Source organism: Cottoperca gobio, chromosome 9 (genome assembly GCF_900634415.1).
Source record: "Cottoperca gobio chromosome 9, fCotGob3.1, whole genome shotgun sequence".
NCBI classification, from domain to species: Eukaryota; Metazoa; Chordata; class Actinopteri; order Perciformes; family Bovichtidae; genus Cottoperca; species Cottoperca gobio.
Window position 1 is genome coordinate 1,075,376 of NC_041363.1, and position 13,762 is coordinate 1,089,137.

General features: G+C 39.8%; 2 protein-coding genes across 5 annotated transcripts in view; both read right to left on the reverse strand.

Annotated features, from left to right (window-relative positions):
• The window catches only part of ppp3cca (protein phosphatase 3, catalytic subunit, gamma isozyme, a), a 32,880-nt gene extending 23,650 nt beyond the window's left edge, over positions 1–9,230 (reverse strand). For 2 of the 4 annotated variants that reach the window (XM_029440641.1, XM_029440642.1), the window contains exon 1: positions 8,524–9,230. In XM_029440641.1, the coding sequence (XP_029296501.1) occupies positions 8,524–8,590 (67 nt within the window). In that variant the 5' untranslated portion in view covers positions 8,591–9,230. The remainder of the gene's footprint in view (positions 1–8,523) is intronic. The other 2 variants (XM_029440640.1, XM_029440639.1) reach the window with 1 other exon arrangement.
• A 3,388-nt stretch (positions 9,231–12,618) lies between these two features.
• The window catches only part of vps37ba (VPS37B subunit of ESCRT-I a), a 14,042-nt gene continuing 12,898 nt past the window's right edge, over positions 12,619–13,762 (reverse strand). Inside the window, exon 4 of the mRNA XM_029440646.1 lies at positions 12,619–13,762. This exon is cut by the window's right edge and continues 1,384 nt beyond it. The gene's annotated coding sequence lies outside the window, so the exon portion shown is untranslated.

Consider the following 13,762-nt stretch of genomic DNA (forward strand, 5'->3'; position numbering starts at 1 on the left):
GGAGGCTTTCTGAGAATGTTGTCACACCCACACACAGCAAATCAAAGTGCAAAATGAAAAAAGCGTTAATGAGTTTTTAGTGTGGGCGCATTTGCTAATCAGTGATGCGGGGCCTGAGTGCAGAGGCAGCCTGGTGCACTTCTCTCTCACAGTTGTGTCTCAGTCTGGACTTGAGGAACATGTTGGAGTTTAGAAGCTGATTCACTGATGTTTTAAATGCTGTTATATATATATATATATATATATATATATATATATATATATATATATATATATATATATATATATATATATATATATATATATTTAACTAATAGATATCACCATGAAGCTTCCCCACTTCATTACTTATATTAAGACAATCATTTTTTTTGTAATACATTTTCTGAAATGTGATGTTTAAATATGTAAATGAGACATTATGTTATTAAAGATGTGCTGATCTGCTCCATGTCCAGATGTAAAGAGAAGTCTGGATGAAGCACGTTCAAAGTGTTGCATGTTGTTCACATGTCAAAGGTTTGTACAGATTCTGGATCTGTCTTTGTATCACTCCATAAATCACTAAATCCTGTCAACACACAGAACTCTGTGCATCTCCTGCATGTAGTTAGTGTAGCGTGTATAACATGAGCTGTGAGTGACATGTGAACAAAGCCCTCTGCACAAAGCTTCAGAATATAGAGAGGAATGAAAGTGGAAAGTTTGGTGTATGTAAGTGCTGCTGAAGTGGAGATTTCTGCTGAAGAGTGTGAGAAAAAGCTCCTTTAAAGAAATGTATTGTAACATTCATACATGTTGTACACACTACAGGTGAACAGAGTCATACATGTTGTACACACTACAGGTGAACAGAGTCATACATGTTGTACACACTACAGGTGAACAGAGTCATACATGTTGTACACACTACAGGTGAACAGGGTCAAACATGTTGTACACACTACAGGTGAACAGGGTCAAACATGTTGTACACACTACAGGTGAACAGAGTCATACATGTTGTACACACTACAGGTGAACAGAGTCATACATGTTGTACACACTACAGGTGAACAGAGTCATACATGTTGTACACACTACAGGTGAACAGAGTCATACATGTTGTACACACTACAGGTGAACAGGGTCATACATGTTGTACACACTACAGGTGAACAGGGTCATACATGTTGTACACACTACAGGTGAACAGGGTCATACATGTTGTACACACTACAGGTGAACAGGGTCAAACATGTTGTACACACTACAGGTGAACAGAGTCATACATGTTGTACACACTACAGGTGAACAGAGTCATACATGTTGTACACACTACAGGTGAACAGAGTCATACATGTTGTACACACTACAGGTGAACAGAGTCATACATGTTGTACACACTACAGGTGAACAGGGTCAAACATGTAACTAACAGATATCATGAAGCTTCCCCACTTCATGACTCACATCAACACAAGTTTATATCACAAGTGTTTAATATGTACATGAGGCGTTATGTAATGTAGCTGTGGAGAGTTTAAATCTACACACAGTTAGTGAAATAAACGCCTATATTGTTTTTTTGGATGTTTTATTTCCACTGATGAAATAAGACATGTTATGGAGGCAAAATAGCCCAAAATCTCAAAATTGACGAGAGCATGTAGTGTCTGTTTGACACACTGTAGGATTAATTGCTAGTTTAACAGAGCAGTGAATATTGGACTGCAGGAAGCGTTTGACTCGGTGCAGGAGATGCTGGTAATTGAAGTTAGTTAGGCCACAGACTACAGCCTGGCCTGCGATGGAGAAGCTACAGCACAGTTCCAACTTGGCTAGCCTGTGCAGAGGACAAGCTGTCATGCAATGACCAGTGAGGTGGTATAAATAAACAGTAAGTGCTCCCGGGCCTACAAGGCATGGCTGCGAAGAGAGCAGTAAGCTGAGGTACGAGACTTAAGAACAGATTAGGTAAAGCTTCTATTAGCGAGGGCTTCCAGATTCAGGGGCTGTTTATTTAAAAGCCTTGTCACACTGAAGGAAGGCTCCAGTACGAACAAACAAAGCAGACTCTGTGAAAAGCTGATGAGCCAGAATGCATAATAGGCATGAGATAACCAGACCGCGTAAACATCTCAAGCAACCATCATGCTGACCACATTTATGAGCATTTGCCTGGAAGCTGGCAGTGATTAGCCATGCTGGACAATAATAGCTAGTCTCAATTCCAAAGAAACTGAACACTCAACAGGAATGACACCCACCCTCCCGCCCTATAATAATAACAACAACTAGAAGGGCACTCTGAAAGCGAAGACCTTGTATGTTCATCAGCTTTAAGTCGTAATGTGGAAACAACATGGACGCCACAAAGAAGAGGTGTAGTGTTTAAACAACACGTTGATATCTGTTCAAGAGTTGTTGTTCCAAATTGAGGTTCAGGTGGATTTTCCCAATCGGGAACTCCTTTTATCCGACTATTCCTACACCACATGAATACAGCACAACGTTAATGAGAGTGAAACATCATTTGTGTATCCGCCGTGTGATTCCGTTCCGCTCCACAGTTTAACGAGCTCTATCTTAGCCCATGCTACACCCTTCCACCAAGTTTCATGAGAATCGGGCCGGTGCTTTTTGCTCCATGGCGGAGGTATAATAATACATTCTGGGTAGGTTTGCCTGTACAATCAAGGCTGGAGCAGTCTGTTCAAACACAGATGCACATGAAGCTCTGGCTGCCAGTAAACAGCTCCATCCAAACAGACGACACTGTGCGGGGAAAGAAAACAACAGTACAAACAATGTGAAGCAAGCCTCTCTTTTTTCTGACACACAACCCAATGAAGAAAAATGTTTTTGTTAAAAATAATAAGCTTCCACCGCCCTGAGACTTTTTATTAGAAACTGCCTGGCCTAATTAGCATTAATGTTTGATGAACTCTTCAAAACCACAGACACACGTTGGGCCGCACTGCATCAACACCCACACTGTCTGGCACGACAACAAACGACTAAAGAAACAAAGACACTACCATCCACCATCCTGCCCACCGAGGATAATGTTTTGGACAGTGATATGAGCCAGGGGCTAGAATATGTTCGCCATTGTTTCAAAATCAACACAATAGAGGAGGATTGAATTACAAAGATACGGCTGGGTAGAGATGAATGGAGCAGACTATGGCTGGATGAATCATGAAGTCCACTTCAGATTGCTCTAATTATCAGTGAATGTATTACCCTCGCAAGCTAAATAGCCAGGCATCGGGGTTTATTCGTCATCTCCGTCAGTCAATCATATGGTGTGCTAGTACTGCATAAATTCCCCTCTGGCTTCTCTTTGAATTTAAATGTAGTGTCAGGTTTAACACACAGCAACAACCCAGTCCAATTAGTATCAAAGTTGACACGAATCTTTGTCACATCAAGCAGTTTCAAAAGAAGATAGAAGTAATCATTTCCAAAAATATACAACATGTTTTATCTAAAGGCCCCGTCACACATCTCCGTATGGCAGAAGAGTATGCTGGCGTATATGAACATTAGTCAGAGTCCAAATACATCCAACTTTTCATCGGATCGGATATAAGGTAAGGTATAAGTAGTATTCATTAAGAGCAGGTGGTGTTACGCTGATGTACGTTGATATAAGGTAAGGTATAAGTAGTGTTCATTAAGAGCAGGTGGTGTTACGCTGGTGTACGTTGATATAAGGTAAGGTATAAGTAGTGTTCGTTAGGAGCAGGTGGTGTTACGCTGGTGTACGTTGATATAAGGTAAGGTATAAATAGTATTCATTAAGAGCAGGTGGTGTTACGCTGGTGTGCGTTGATATAAGGTAAGGTATAAGTAGTGTTCGTTAGGAGCAGGTGGTGTTACGCTGGTGTACGTTGATATAAGGTAAGGTATAAGTAGCGTTCACTAAGAGCAGGTGGTGTTACGCTGGTGTGCGTTGATATAAGGTAAGGTATAAGTAGTGTTCATTAAGAGCAGGTGGTGTTACGCTGGTGTACGTTGATATAAGGTAAGGTATAAGTAGTGTTCGTTAAGAGCAGGTGGTGTTACGCTGGTGTATGTTGATATAAGGTAAGGTATAAGTAGTGTTCGTTAAGAGCAGGTGGTGTTACGCTGGTGTACGTTGATATAAGGTAAGGTATAAGTAGTGTTCATTAAGAGCAGGTGGTGTTACGCTGGTGTACGTTGATATAAGGTATAAGTAGTGTTCATTAAGAGCAGGTGGTGTTACGCTGGTGTACGTTGATATAAGGTAAGGTATAAGTAGTGTTCGTTAGGAGCAGGTGGTGTTACGCTGGTGTACGTTGATATAAGGTAAGGTATAAGTAGTATTCATTAAGAGCAGGTGGTGTTACGCTGGTGTACGTTGATATAAGGTAAGGTATAAGTAGTGTTCATTAAGAGCAGGTGGTGTTACGCTGGTGTACGTTGATATAAGGTAAGGTATAAGTAGTGTTCGTTAGGAGCAGGTGGTGTTACGCTGGTGTACGTTGATATAAGGTAAGGTATAAGTAGTGTTCATTAAGAGCAGGTGGTGTTACGCTGGTGTACGTTGATATAAGGTAAGGTATAAGTAGTGTTCATTAAGAGCAGGTGGTGTTACGCTGGTGTACGTTGATATAAGGTAAGGTATAAGTAGTGTTTGTTAAGAGCAGGTGGTGTTACGCAGGTGTACGTTGATATAAGGTAAGGTATAAGTAGTATTCATTAAGAGCAGGTGGTGTTACGCTGGTGTACGTTGATATAAGGTAAGGTATAAGTAGTGTTCGTTAGGAGCAGGTGGTGTTACGCTGGTGCACGTTGATATAAGGTAAGGTATAAGTAGTGTTCATTAAGAGCAGGTGGTGTTACGCTGGTGTACGTTGATATAAGGTAAGGTATAAGTAGTGTTCGTTAGGAGCAGGTGGTGTTACGCTGGTGTACGTTGATATAAGGTAAGGTATAAGTAGTGTTCATTAAGAGCAGGTGGTGTTACGCTGGTGTACGTTGATATAAGGTAAGGTATAAGTAGTGTTCATTAAGAGCAGGTGGTGTTACGCTGGTGTACGTTGATATAAGGTAAGGTATAAGTAGTGTTCATTAAGAGCAGGTGGTGTTACGCTGGTGTGCGTTGATATAAGGTAAGGTATAAGTAGTGTTCATTAAGAGCAGGTGGTGTTACGCTGGTGTACGTTGATATAAGGTAAGGTATAAGTAGTGTTCGTTAAGAGCAGGTGGTGTTACGCTGGTGTACGTTGATATAAGGTAAGGTATAAGTAATGTTCGTTAAGAGCAGGTGGTGTTACGCTGGTGTACGTTGTTGAACACTGATGTTTTGAGCATGTTCAAAATTACCGAACGTACCCGACGTGTCCTTCATAAGATATGCTGACGTTACGTTACGTTAGACATACGTGAATACTTACTTACGTAAATACAGTACGTGAATACCTACGTGACTACGTTAGCGGTACGTTAGATATAGGCTATGTCGGCTGACGTGAACCCTACAGCCAATGTATTGATAACGAGTGGATAACCTGTTCCTACCCGATGTTAAGATGATGCCTGACGACGGAGTAACTTATTAACGTGTTTCTACGTACAGCTAGCGTTCAGCATGTTAGTCGTTCTCCAGCATCAGCATGACGTGAACCAGATGGCACTTTTCCAGCTCCGTTGTCCAGACGCTCTGATACGTTTTAAATAAGTAAGTGATACGCTATCAATGTTTGACATACGTATAATAATTTGTTATGTATTAGTTATGTATACATCAGCTACAACACCGCTGTGGAAAAGTAGGACGTATTTGGACTCGGACACATGTTGAGCTACTTTTCATATACGCCGGCATATTTCTGCCGTACGGAGCTGTGTGACGGGGCTGTGTGTCTGGCGTGTTCGGCGTGTCGTCTGCGTCCTTCTAACGATCACAACTTACACTTACTTTATATCAACCTGTTGCCGATATTTCGTACGTGCCGGCATACGTTTCTGTCATACGGATATGTGTGACAGGGCCTCAACCAAATATTCTGCTTCAATCCATACGTGTTGGCCTTTAGCCTTTCAAAAACATTTTCACTGCAGTCAGAAAACAGTTTGCTCTGCCGCACACAAAGGGAGGCCCACACTGACGAGCTACATTCATTAAATAGAGTTCATTTAATAAGACAAACTCATTTAATCTCATCAATCACTTTATTCAAACTGTTTGGTTATGAAGTCAGACATACATTTAAAGCATCATTCGAAAAAACCTCAACGTAAAAAAGTACGCACACACGAACACACACACACACACACAAACACACACACACACACACACACACAAGATAATCTGTTGACTTACACAAACAGAGCAGCATTAGTCTTAGCTTGTCTACCAGTTAAGCCCTCTTACTGCAGAAGTTACACTGGAAACATCACTGCCATCAACTAATATGGAGTTTGAAGAGTCCACATTTTTATTTTACAAGCATCATTTCTAAAGGGTGTGAATGTTTTGGAATCTCACAATTTAATTCAAAATCTGTTCTTGATTTAAAATTGATTCAGGATTCAGAACGTAGAGGAGCTACCTTCAGGATGAACTCCAGTCAGCTGTGCACTAATGAAGGCGATGAACGCAGAGTGTGTGTAAGATTATAGAGTTTTTATATTTGATTTGAAAAAGATACATCAACTGAATGTAATGATGTAAACGTACAAAGGCAAAGCTAAGACAAAACATGTATTCATACCTAAGTGTTTAGTATTTCTAGATTCTCAGAGACTTCAAGAATAATGAGTTCAAGTTATACAACAAATAAAAATGCTGCCTGTTATATAACTACAGTTGGTAGGCTTAAGCCAGCTGCCTTTTTATTTATCACAAACATGCCGATTTCAAAATATAGAGTTGTGTGATTTTTCAACAAATCACACAACAATGCTCGACACAACGTTCTTGGTGTGCAGGATTATTACATCAGTAAGAATAACTAGGTTTTTGGAAGTTGTGAATCGATTTAATAAACTTAGACGATAAGAATCTTGATTCTTACATGAATCCCACATCTATTAATTCATGCATTTTATTTATCAGCTTTACAAATATGTTCTCAGAAAACCTTAACCATGCATGATGTGGATAACAGCAACTTATGTCAGACTTTTTCATACGTAACCAAAATTGGTTTCGGGTGGCACCCTGAAGCTAAGCAGTCTCAATACTCCAGTCTGCATTTCTTCTTTCTCTCTTCTGCCACGTTCCTATTCTCTCTCTCCACCATGTGGCTGTCCATGTTGGGAACATCACTGGGGAGATTCTTTCCACAATTAACTCACCCTCTCCCTACTGGCTCACACTTCAGCATTCCAGTTCCCTGGCAGGACACTCTCCCAGTGTCCTTGCAGACAGACATGGATGCAGGCTGCAGTGCGTCGGCATGTCGGCATTAAGGAGTGGTGGTGGCCGGGGTGGGGTTCTCCCCTGGAAGCTACCTAAGACTCGGCTCTGCCCGTCTTGTCTTGGGCAGACATAACAAATGGTGTCCTGTTTGTCCGATGAAACAGGACAACCTCAGTGTGAAGGAATCCATCCTGTCAAACTCTGCTGGTAACCTGAGCAGACCTTGGGTTATCCCATGAGTGAGCAACGCGGCCTCATGAATTAAGATTTCATCCATCCTAAATGTCAAGGAGATCGGGCACCGATTTAGGATGACTTGTCACCTTTGATGTCTGCTACGTGGTGGTGTGTCACATATACCACGGGACAACTATTGAGGCTTCTGTGAAGTTCAAGCAATCATAGGAAAAAGTTGCCCAGGTTCATCTCTGAGCATCTCCTGGTAAAAGGGAATGACTAAGAAGTCCCTGTGGATAAGACTATACAAAATAATCTTTTAATAACTCTATAGTAAAGTTGTCAAAAATACCAAAGTATCGAAACCCATTGATACTGAATATTTAGAACAATATGTTCTGCTCTCTCGTCTCACACAGACACCACTATTTATCTTGTATGTTTTGTTTTGTCCCTGTGGGATCGAACAATGGTGTTCATATTAATATTTTTCAATGTATTGTGTTGAAGTTAGAAATTCCAGTATTGTGACAACACTACTTAATGTCATATCACTATATGCCTACTGGCCTCTGCAGGGTCAGTGGGCAAAAATGCCCCAAGAAATCTCAAGTGCTCCTAAAAAGCGTGATGGAGGGGCAAACATTGCCCTCAGGATCTCATATGTTAACCAGTTCAAGGATTTTCATTCGCTCATATTGGAACAAGGTGGTGACTATTGTATGCATTTAAATCTGGACTCATTTCAAATGAGAAACGACACATTTAAGCATGAATAACTACTTTATGACATGTTGTTCCTGCACTGGGCCTCGGACTGCTATAATAACATATATTAGCCACAGCAACGGCTTTACACAAAGTTATCCGCAAAGCTACAGGTGGGTTTTCAATGCACGCGCTACCTTCAGGTGCAATAATCCCTGATGGGAGAACAGTGCGCGTGTAAATCTGGAGCAAACACTCACCTTTCACCAGCCGCTCCGTGGTGGACTGTTTCTCCGGTTTGTCTTTGTCTTTATCCTTTCCTGACATCTTTGCTTCGTTTGAAGGCTAATTTCGGGGATGAAATCTCGTACAGCTCTCTCGCCAGCTGGCCCGGAGACAAGCTAGCACATCCCCGTCCGCTCCGCCCGGACTGCGTGTTGTTGTCGGAGGCACGAACGCAACGTTTCCAACTAACAGCGGAGATTAGCTCGCGACACAGCTGCGGCTCTTGTTGGGCTTTTTACTGGCTAATAAGCGAGCTAGCTTGCATGCTAGCGAATAATTACAGCACAAAGTAGTACTTTTGACAAAAAAATGATAAATGTATTTAACATAAAAAAAACAACAACAACAAGAGACGACTGTTTGCTGTGTAATAGTTGTCAAGTACAGCTAATAATACCTGGGTGTTACCTAGAGGGAGGCTTCCGTTATCAGATAATCCGATTTAGTTACTCTGTTCCAGCTAGTTAGCCGGCTAACATCTTAACGTACTGTGAAGTCAACGGACAGCAACGGAAAACTGCTGTTTCATCTTCTTATGTGGGGAAAAGAAACGGCCGCCTCACGTGAAGTCGCGGTTCGTTAGTATGCAGAAACACCCGAGTCCTCCCGATGCAGACCGTCCTCGCAGCGGATCCTCCCCCTCGGGTTGAGCTGTAATCTGACAGTGAGTGAGGAGCTGGAGTTCCTACAACATGGTGGAGTTGATGTGACGTGACTATGGAAACGTAGCACGTGGTTTAGGGGCGCGTTCCAAATACAAACATTACATACATTAACGTCATAATCTGACTGTATATAATATGACTGTATATCATCTGACTGTATATCATCTGACTGTATATAATATGACTGTATATAATCTGACTGTATATAATATGACTGTATATAATATGACTGTATATAATCTGACTGTATATAATCTGACTATATAATATAACTATATAATCTGACTGTATATAATCTGACTGTATATAATATGACTATATAATATGACTGCATATAATATGACTGTATATAATATGACTGTATATAATATGACTCTATATAATCTAACTGTATATAATATGACTGTATATAATATGACTCTATATAATCTAACTGTATATAATATGACTCTATATAATCTAACTGTATATAATATGACTGTATATAATATGACTGTATATAATCTGACTATATAATATAACTGTATATAATCTGACTGTATATAATCTGACTGTATATCATCTGACTGTATATCATCTGACTGTATATAATCTAACTGTATATAATCTGACTGTATATAATCTAACTGTATATAATATGACTGTATATAATATGACTGTATATAATCTAACTGTATATAATATGACTGTATATAATCTAACTGTATATAATATGACTGTATATAATCTGACTGTATATCATATGACTGTATATCATCTGACTGTATATAATCTAACTGTATATAATCTGACTGTATATCATATGACTGTATATCATCTGACTGTATATAATCTAACTGTATATAATCTGACTATATATAATCTAACTGTATATAATATGACTGTATATAATATGACTGTATATAATCTAACTGTATATAATCTGACTGTATATAATCTAACTGTATATAATATGACTGTATATAATATGACTGTATATAATCTAACTGTATATAATATGACTGTATATAATCTAACTGTATATAATCTAACTGTATATAATATGACTGTATATAATATGACTGTATATAATCTGACTATATAATATAACTGTATATAATCTGACTGTATATAATCTGACTGTATATAATCTGACTGTATATAACCTGACTATATAATCTGACTGTATATAATCTGACTGTATATCATCTGACTGTATATAATCTAACTGTATATAATCTGACTGTATATCATCTGACTGACTTTAACTACAGTTACTACACAATCAGTACTTTTACTTTAAGTATTTTAACTACATGTACTACACAATCAGTACTTTTACTTTAAGTACTTTAACTACATGTACTACACAATCAGTACTTTTACTTTAAGTACTTTAACTACATTTACTACACAATCAGTACTTTACTTTAAGTACTTTAACTACAGTTACTACACAATCAGTACTTTACTTTAAGTACTTTAACTACATTTACTGCACAATCAGTACTTTACTTTAAGTACTTTAACTACATGTACTACACAATCAGTACTTTACTTTAAGTACTTTAACTACATTTACTACACAATCAGTACTTTTACTTTAAGTACTTTAACTACATGTACTACACAATCAGTACTTTACTTTAAGTACTTTAACTACATGTACTACACAATCAGTACTTTACTTTAAGTACTTTAACTACATTTACTGCACAATCAGTACTTTTACTTTAAGTACTCTTCCTCTCTCCTCCCCTCCCTCTCTTCCCCTCCCTCTCCTCTCTTCCTTCACTTCCTCTCTCCTCCCCTCCCTCTCCTCCCCATCCCTCTCCTCCCCTCCCTCTCCTCCTCTCTTCCTTCTCTTCCTCTCTCCTCCCCTCCCTCACTTCCCTTCCCTCTCCTCTCTTCCTTCTCTTCCTTCTCTTCCTCTCTCCTCCCCTCCCTCTCTTCCCCTACCTCTCCTCCCTTCCCTCTCTTCCCCTCCTTCTCTTCCTCTCTCTTCCCCTCCTTCTCTTCCTCTCTCTTCCCCTCCCTCTCTTCCCCTCCCTCTCCTCTCTTCCTTCTCTTCCTCTCTCTTCCCCTCCCTCTCCTCCCCTCCCTCTCCTCTCTTCCCCTCCCTCTCCTCTCTTCCCTCTCCTCCCCTCCCTCTCTTCCCCTCCCTCTCCTCTCTTCCTTCTCTTCCTCTCTCTTCCCCTCCCTCTCCTCCCCTCCCTCTCCTCTCTTCCCCTCCCACTCTCTTCCCTCTCTTCCCCTCCCTCTCTTCCCCTCCCTCTCTCCTCCCCTCCCTCTCTCTTCTTCTCCCTCTCTATCTGTATGCATTTATATAAATGTATGTTACTAACTCATCATCCGGGGTATCATCCCCGGAGTGTCTGTGTCTCATGTGGCAGGTTGCCACTGATAAAGTTTACGTCAGGATCATGAATCGTGGCTGCGCCTGCTGCGTAAAACTTTCTACATCAGATGTGACAAATGCATTAATAACCCCTGTAAATAACTTTAATTTGAGCTATTATTGTTCTTTGTTTTCCTAACTGTATTTGAACGTTACATGAATTTTCCTGATTAAACCCAAATTCACGTGAAAGTTTTATTAAAAACCAAACAAAACATTTTTATTCAAGTGGAAATGTATTGACTGACAAAGTAAATAAATAATACTCCACACGGATGCAGTGGACAGCCAGTCTGCAACATACAACACAAATTACATATAAAATATAATTTTGAGTGCGAGATGTAATTTCTTTTAAATCACAGGTGAAAAACTAATTAAGTAATGTTTGTGTTGTAAACGTTACCAACGCTGTGTAACTTCTTTACATTTAAACTTCATATACCTGTGATTTAGTGCAGGTAATATTGAATTTAAATAAGTAAATAAGTATTATAGATATATTTTCATGAAGCGGTGCACTGTAAGAGACAGCCAGCGACCTTTCACCACACCGCACTTTAAAACTGGATGTTGAAGATAAAGCGTCATCAGCCGAGCGACACTAGATGGCTGTCTCGCTTCAGGAACGCACCCGGAGCCTTGTGACACCTGAAGAGAGCAGGTGTCATACGAGCGCCGTCAATAAGAGGAAATGTGTGTAAAGAGGAATAAATATATAAAACAATGTGGAAATCTTTTGAATAAATAAATGTGGCAATATAAACAAATAACAAAAAAATATTTTTAACTTTCATTAATTTGTTAATTTAATTTTGCGTAATATTTATTTTTATTATTACTGTAGTCTTTATTTTTTTTAAATAATTGTATTTATATATTTGTATCCCCACTTTGTTTCTTTAAATTATATTTATATATTTATTCCTCTTTATATGTCCACCTTTATTTTATTATTCTTTTACAGATATTTAAAAGTATATATATTTTTAATGGCATGTTTAATAAAGCAACTGGATAAAAGCAGATACAAAAATTTGAGATTTATTGAACTTGAAAATAGCATTAATTCCACTTAAACATTCATTATAAGTAAATACCTACAAACATTACACTGAAAATATCACCAACCACATATAAAACCATAGAAGAAGATGAGTTCAAACGTAAAAAGCAGCTCAACAGCTAAACAAAAACGTATTAAAGAGGAATCTTCAGACAAAGAGCGACGGCCATGCACAGAAGAAGTCTCCGTTTGTTAGTCGTTAGAAATGCTGGTTCATCGTGATGGTGAGGTTTCAGCTATTTCTGTAGCTTCTGTATTCTTTGTCCATTCTGCGGTCCACCGCCTGGACGTGTTGTCACCCAGATGTGACACCAAACATTCTGGAGCCGTTAGTTCACCAACAAGAACAAAACGTCTCTGAATTCACCTGGACACTGGAGGAAGAATGGAAAAGAAGCAGCGCCGTGCACACGTCCTGAGGGCGTCTCTCGGCACAGCGTCTCTGCTAACAGTCAGACACTTAGCTAACAGCTAACAGTCAGACACTTAGCTAACAGCTAACAGTCAGACACTTAGCTAACAGCTAACATGCTAACAGTTAGAGACTTAGCTAACAGCTAACAGTTAGACACTTAGCTAACAGCCAACATGCTAACAGTCAGACACTTAGCTAACAGCCAACATGCTAACAGTCAGACACTTAGCTAACAGCTAACATGCTAACAGTCAGACACTTCCTCCGCCATCAGCTGGAACGTGAAATCAGTAGCAGGAGGAGGAAAAGACCAAAGCGATGGGGGGGCGGTTCTAACCTCACCAGCAAAGACAAACACGGAGCAGTCAGCAGGACGCGATCAACGTCACTTCAAGCGTAGGCACTCGTGGTTCTTCAGCAGTGCACAGCGACGGCAGTCGGGAGGAAAACACCCGTTTCCTCCCGACGCCAGGTTGACCTCGCAAGTTCCTCTTGAAGAAATCTCGCTTGCATGTTTTACAAAAAGAGCGTTTAAGCTCAACGCCACGAACAGACACGTTGGAACAATAGTAGACGATCGCTCGATGTGATGAGGGAAGTCTTTGGTGCTCAGTGACAGAAAGCTGAACCGCACGAGATCCAAAGAGCTGTTGGTATAATCTCTGATCCCAACGGAGGATGTTTAAGACAT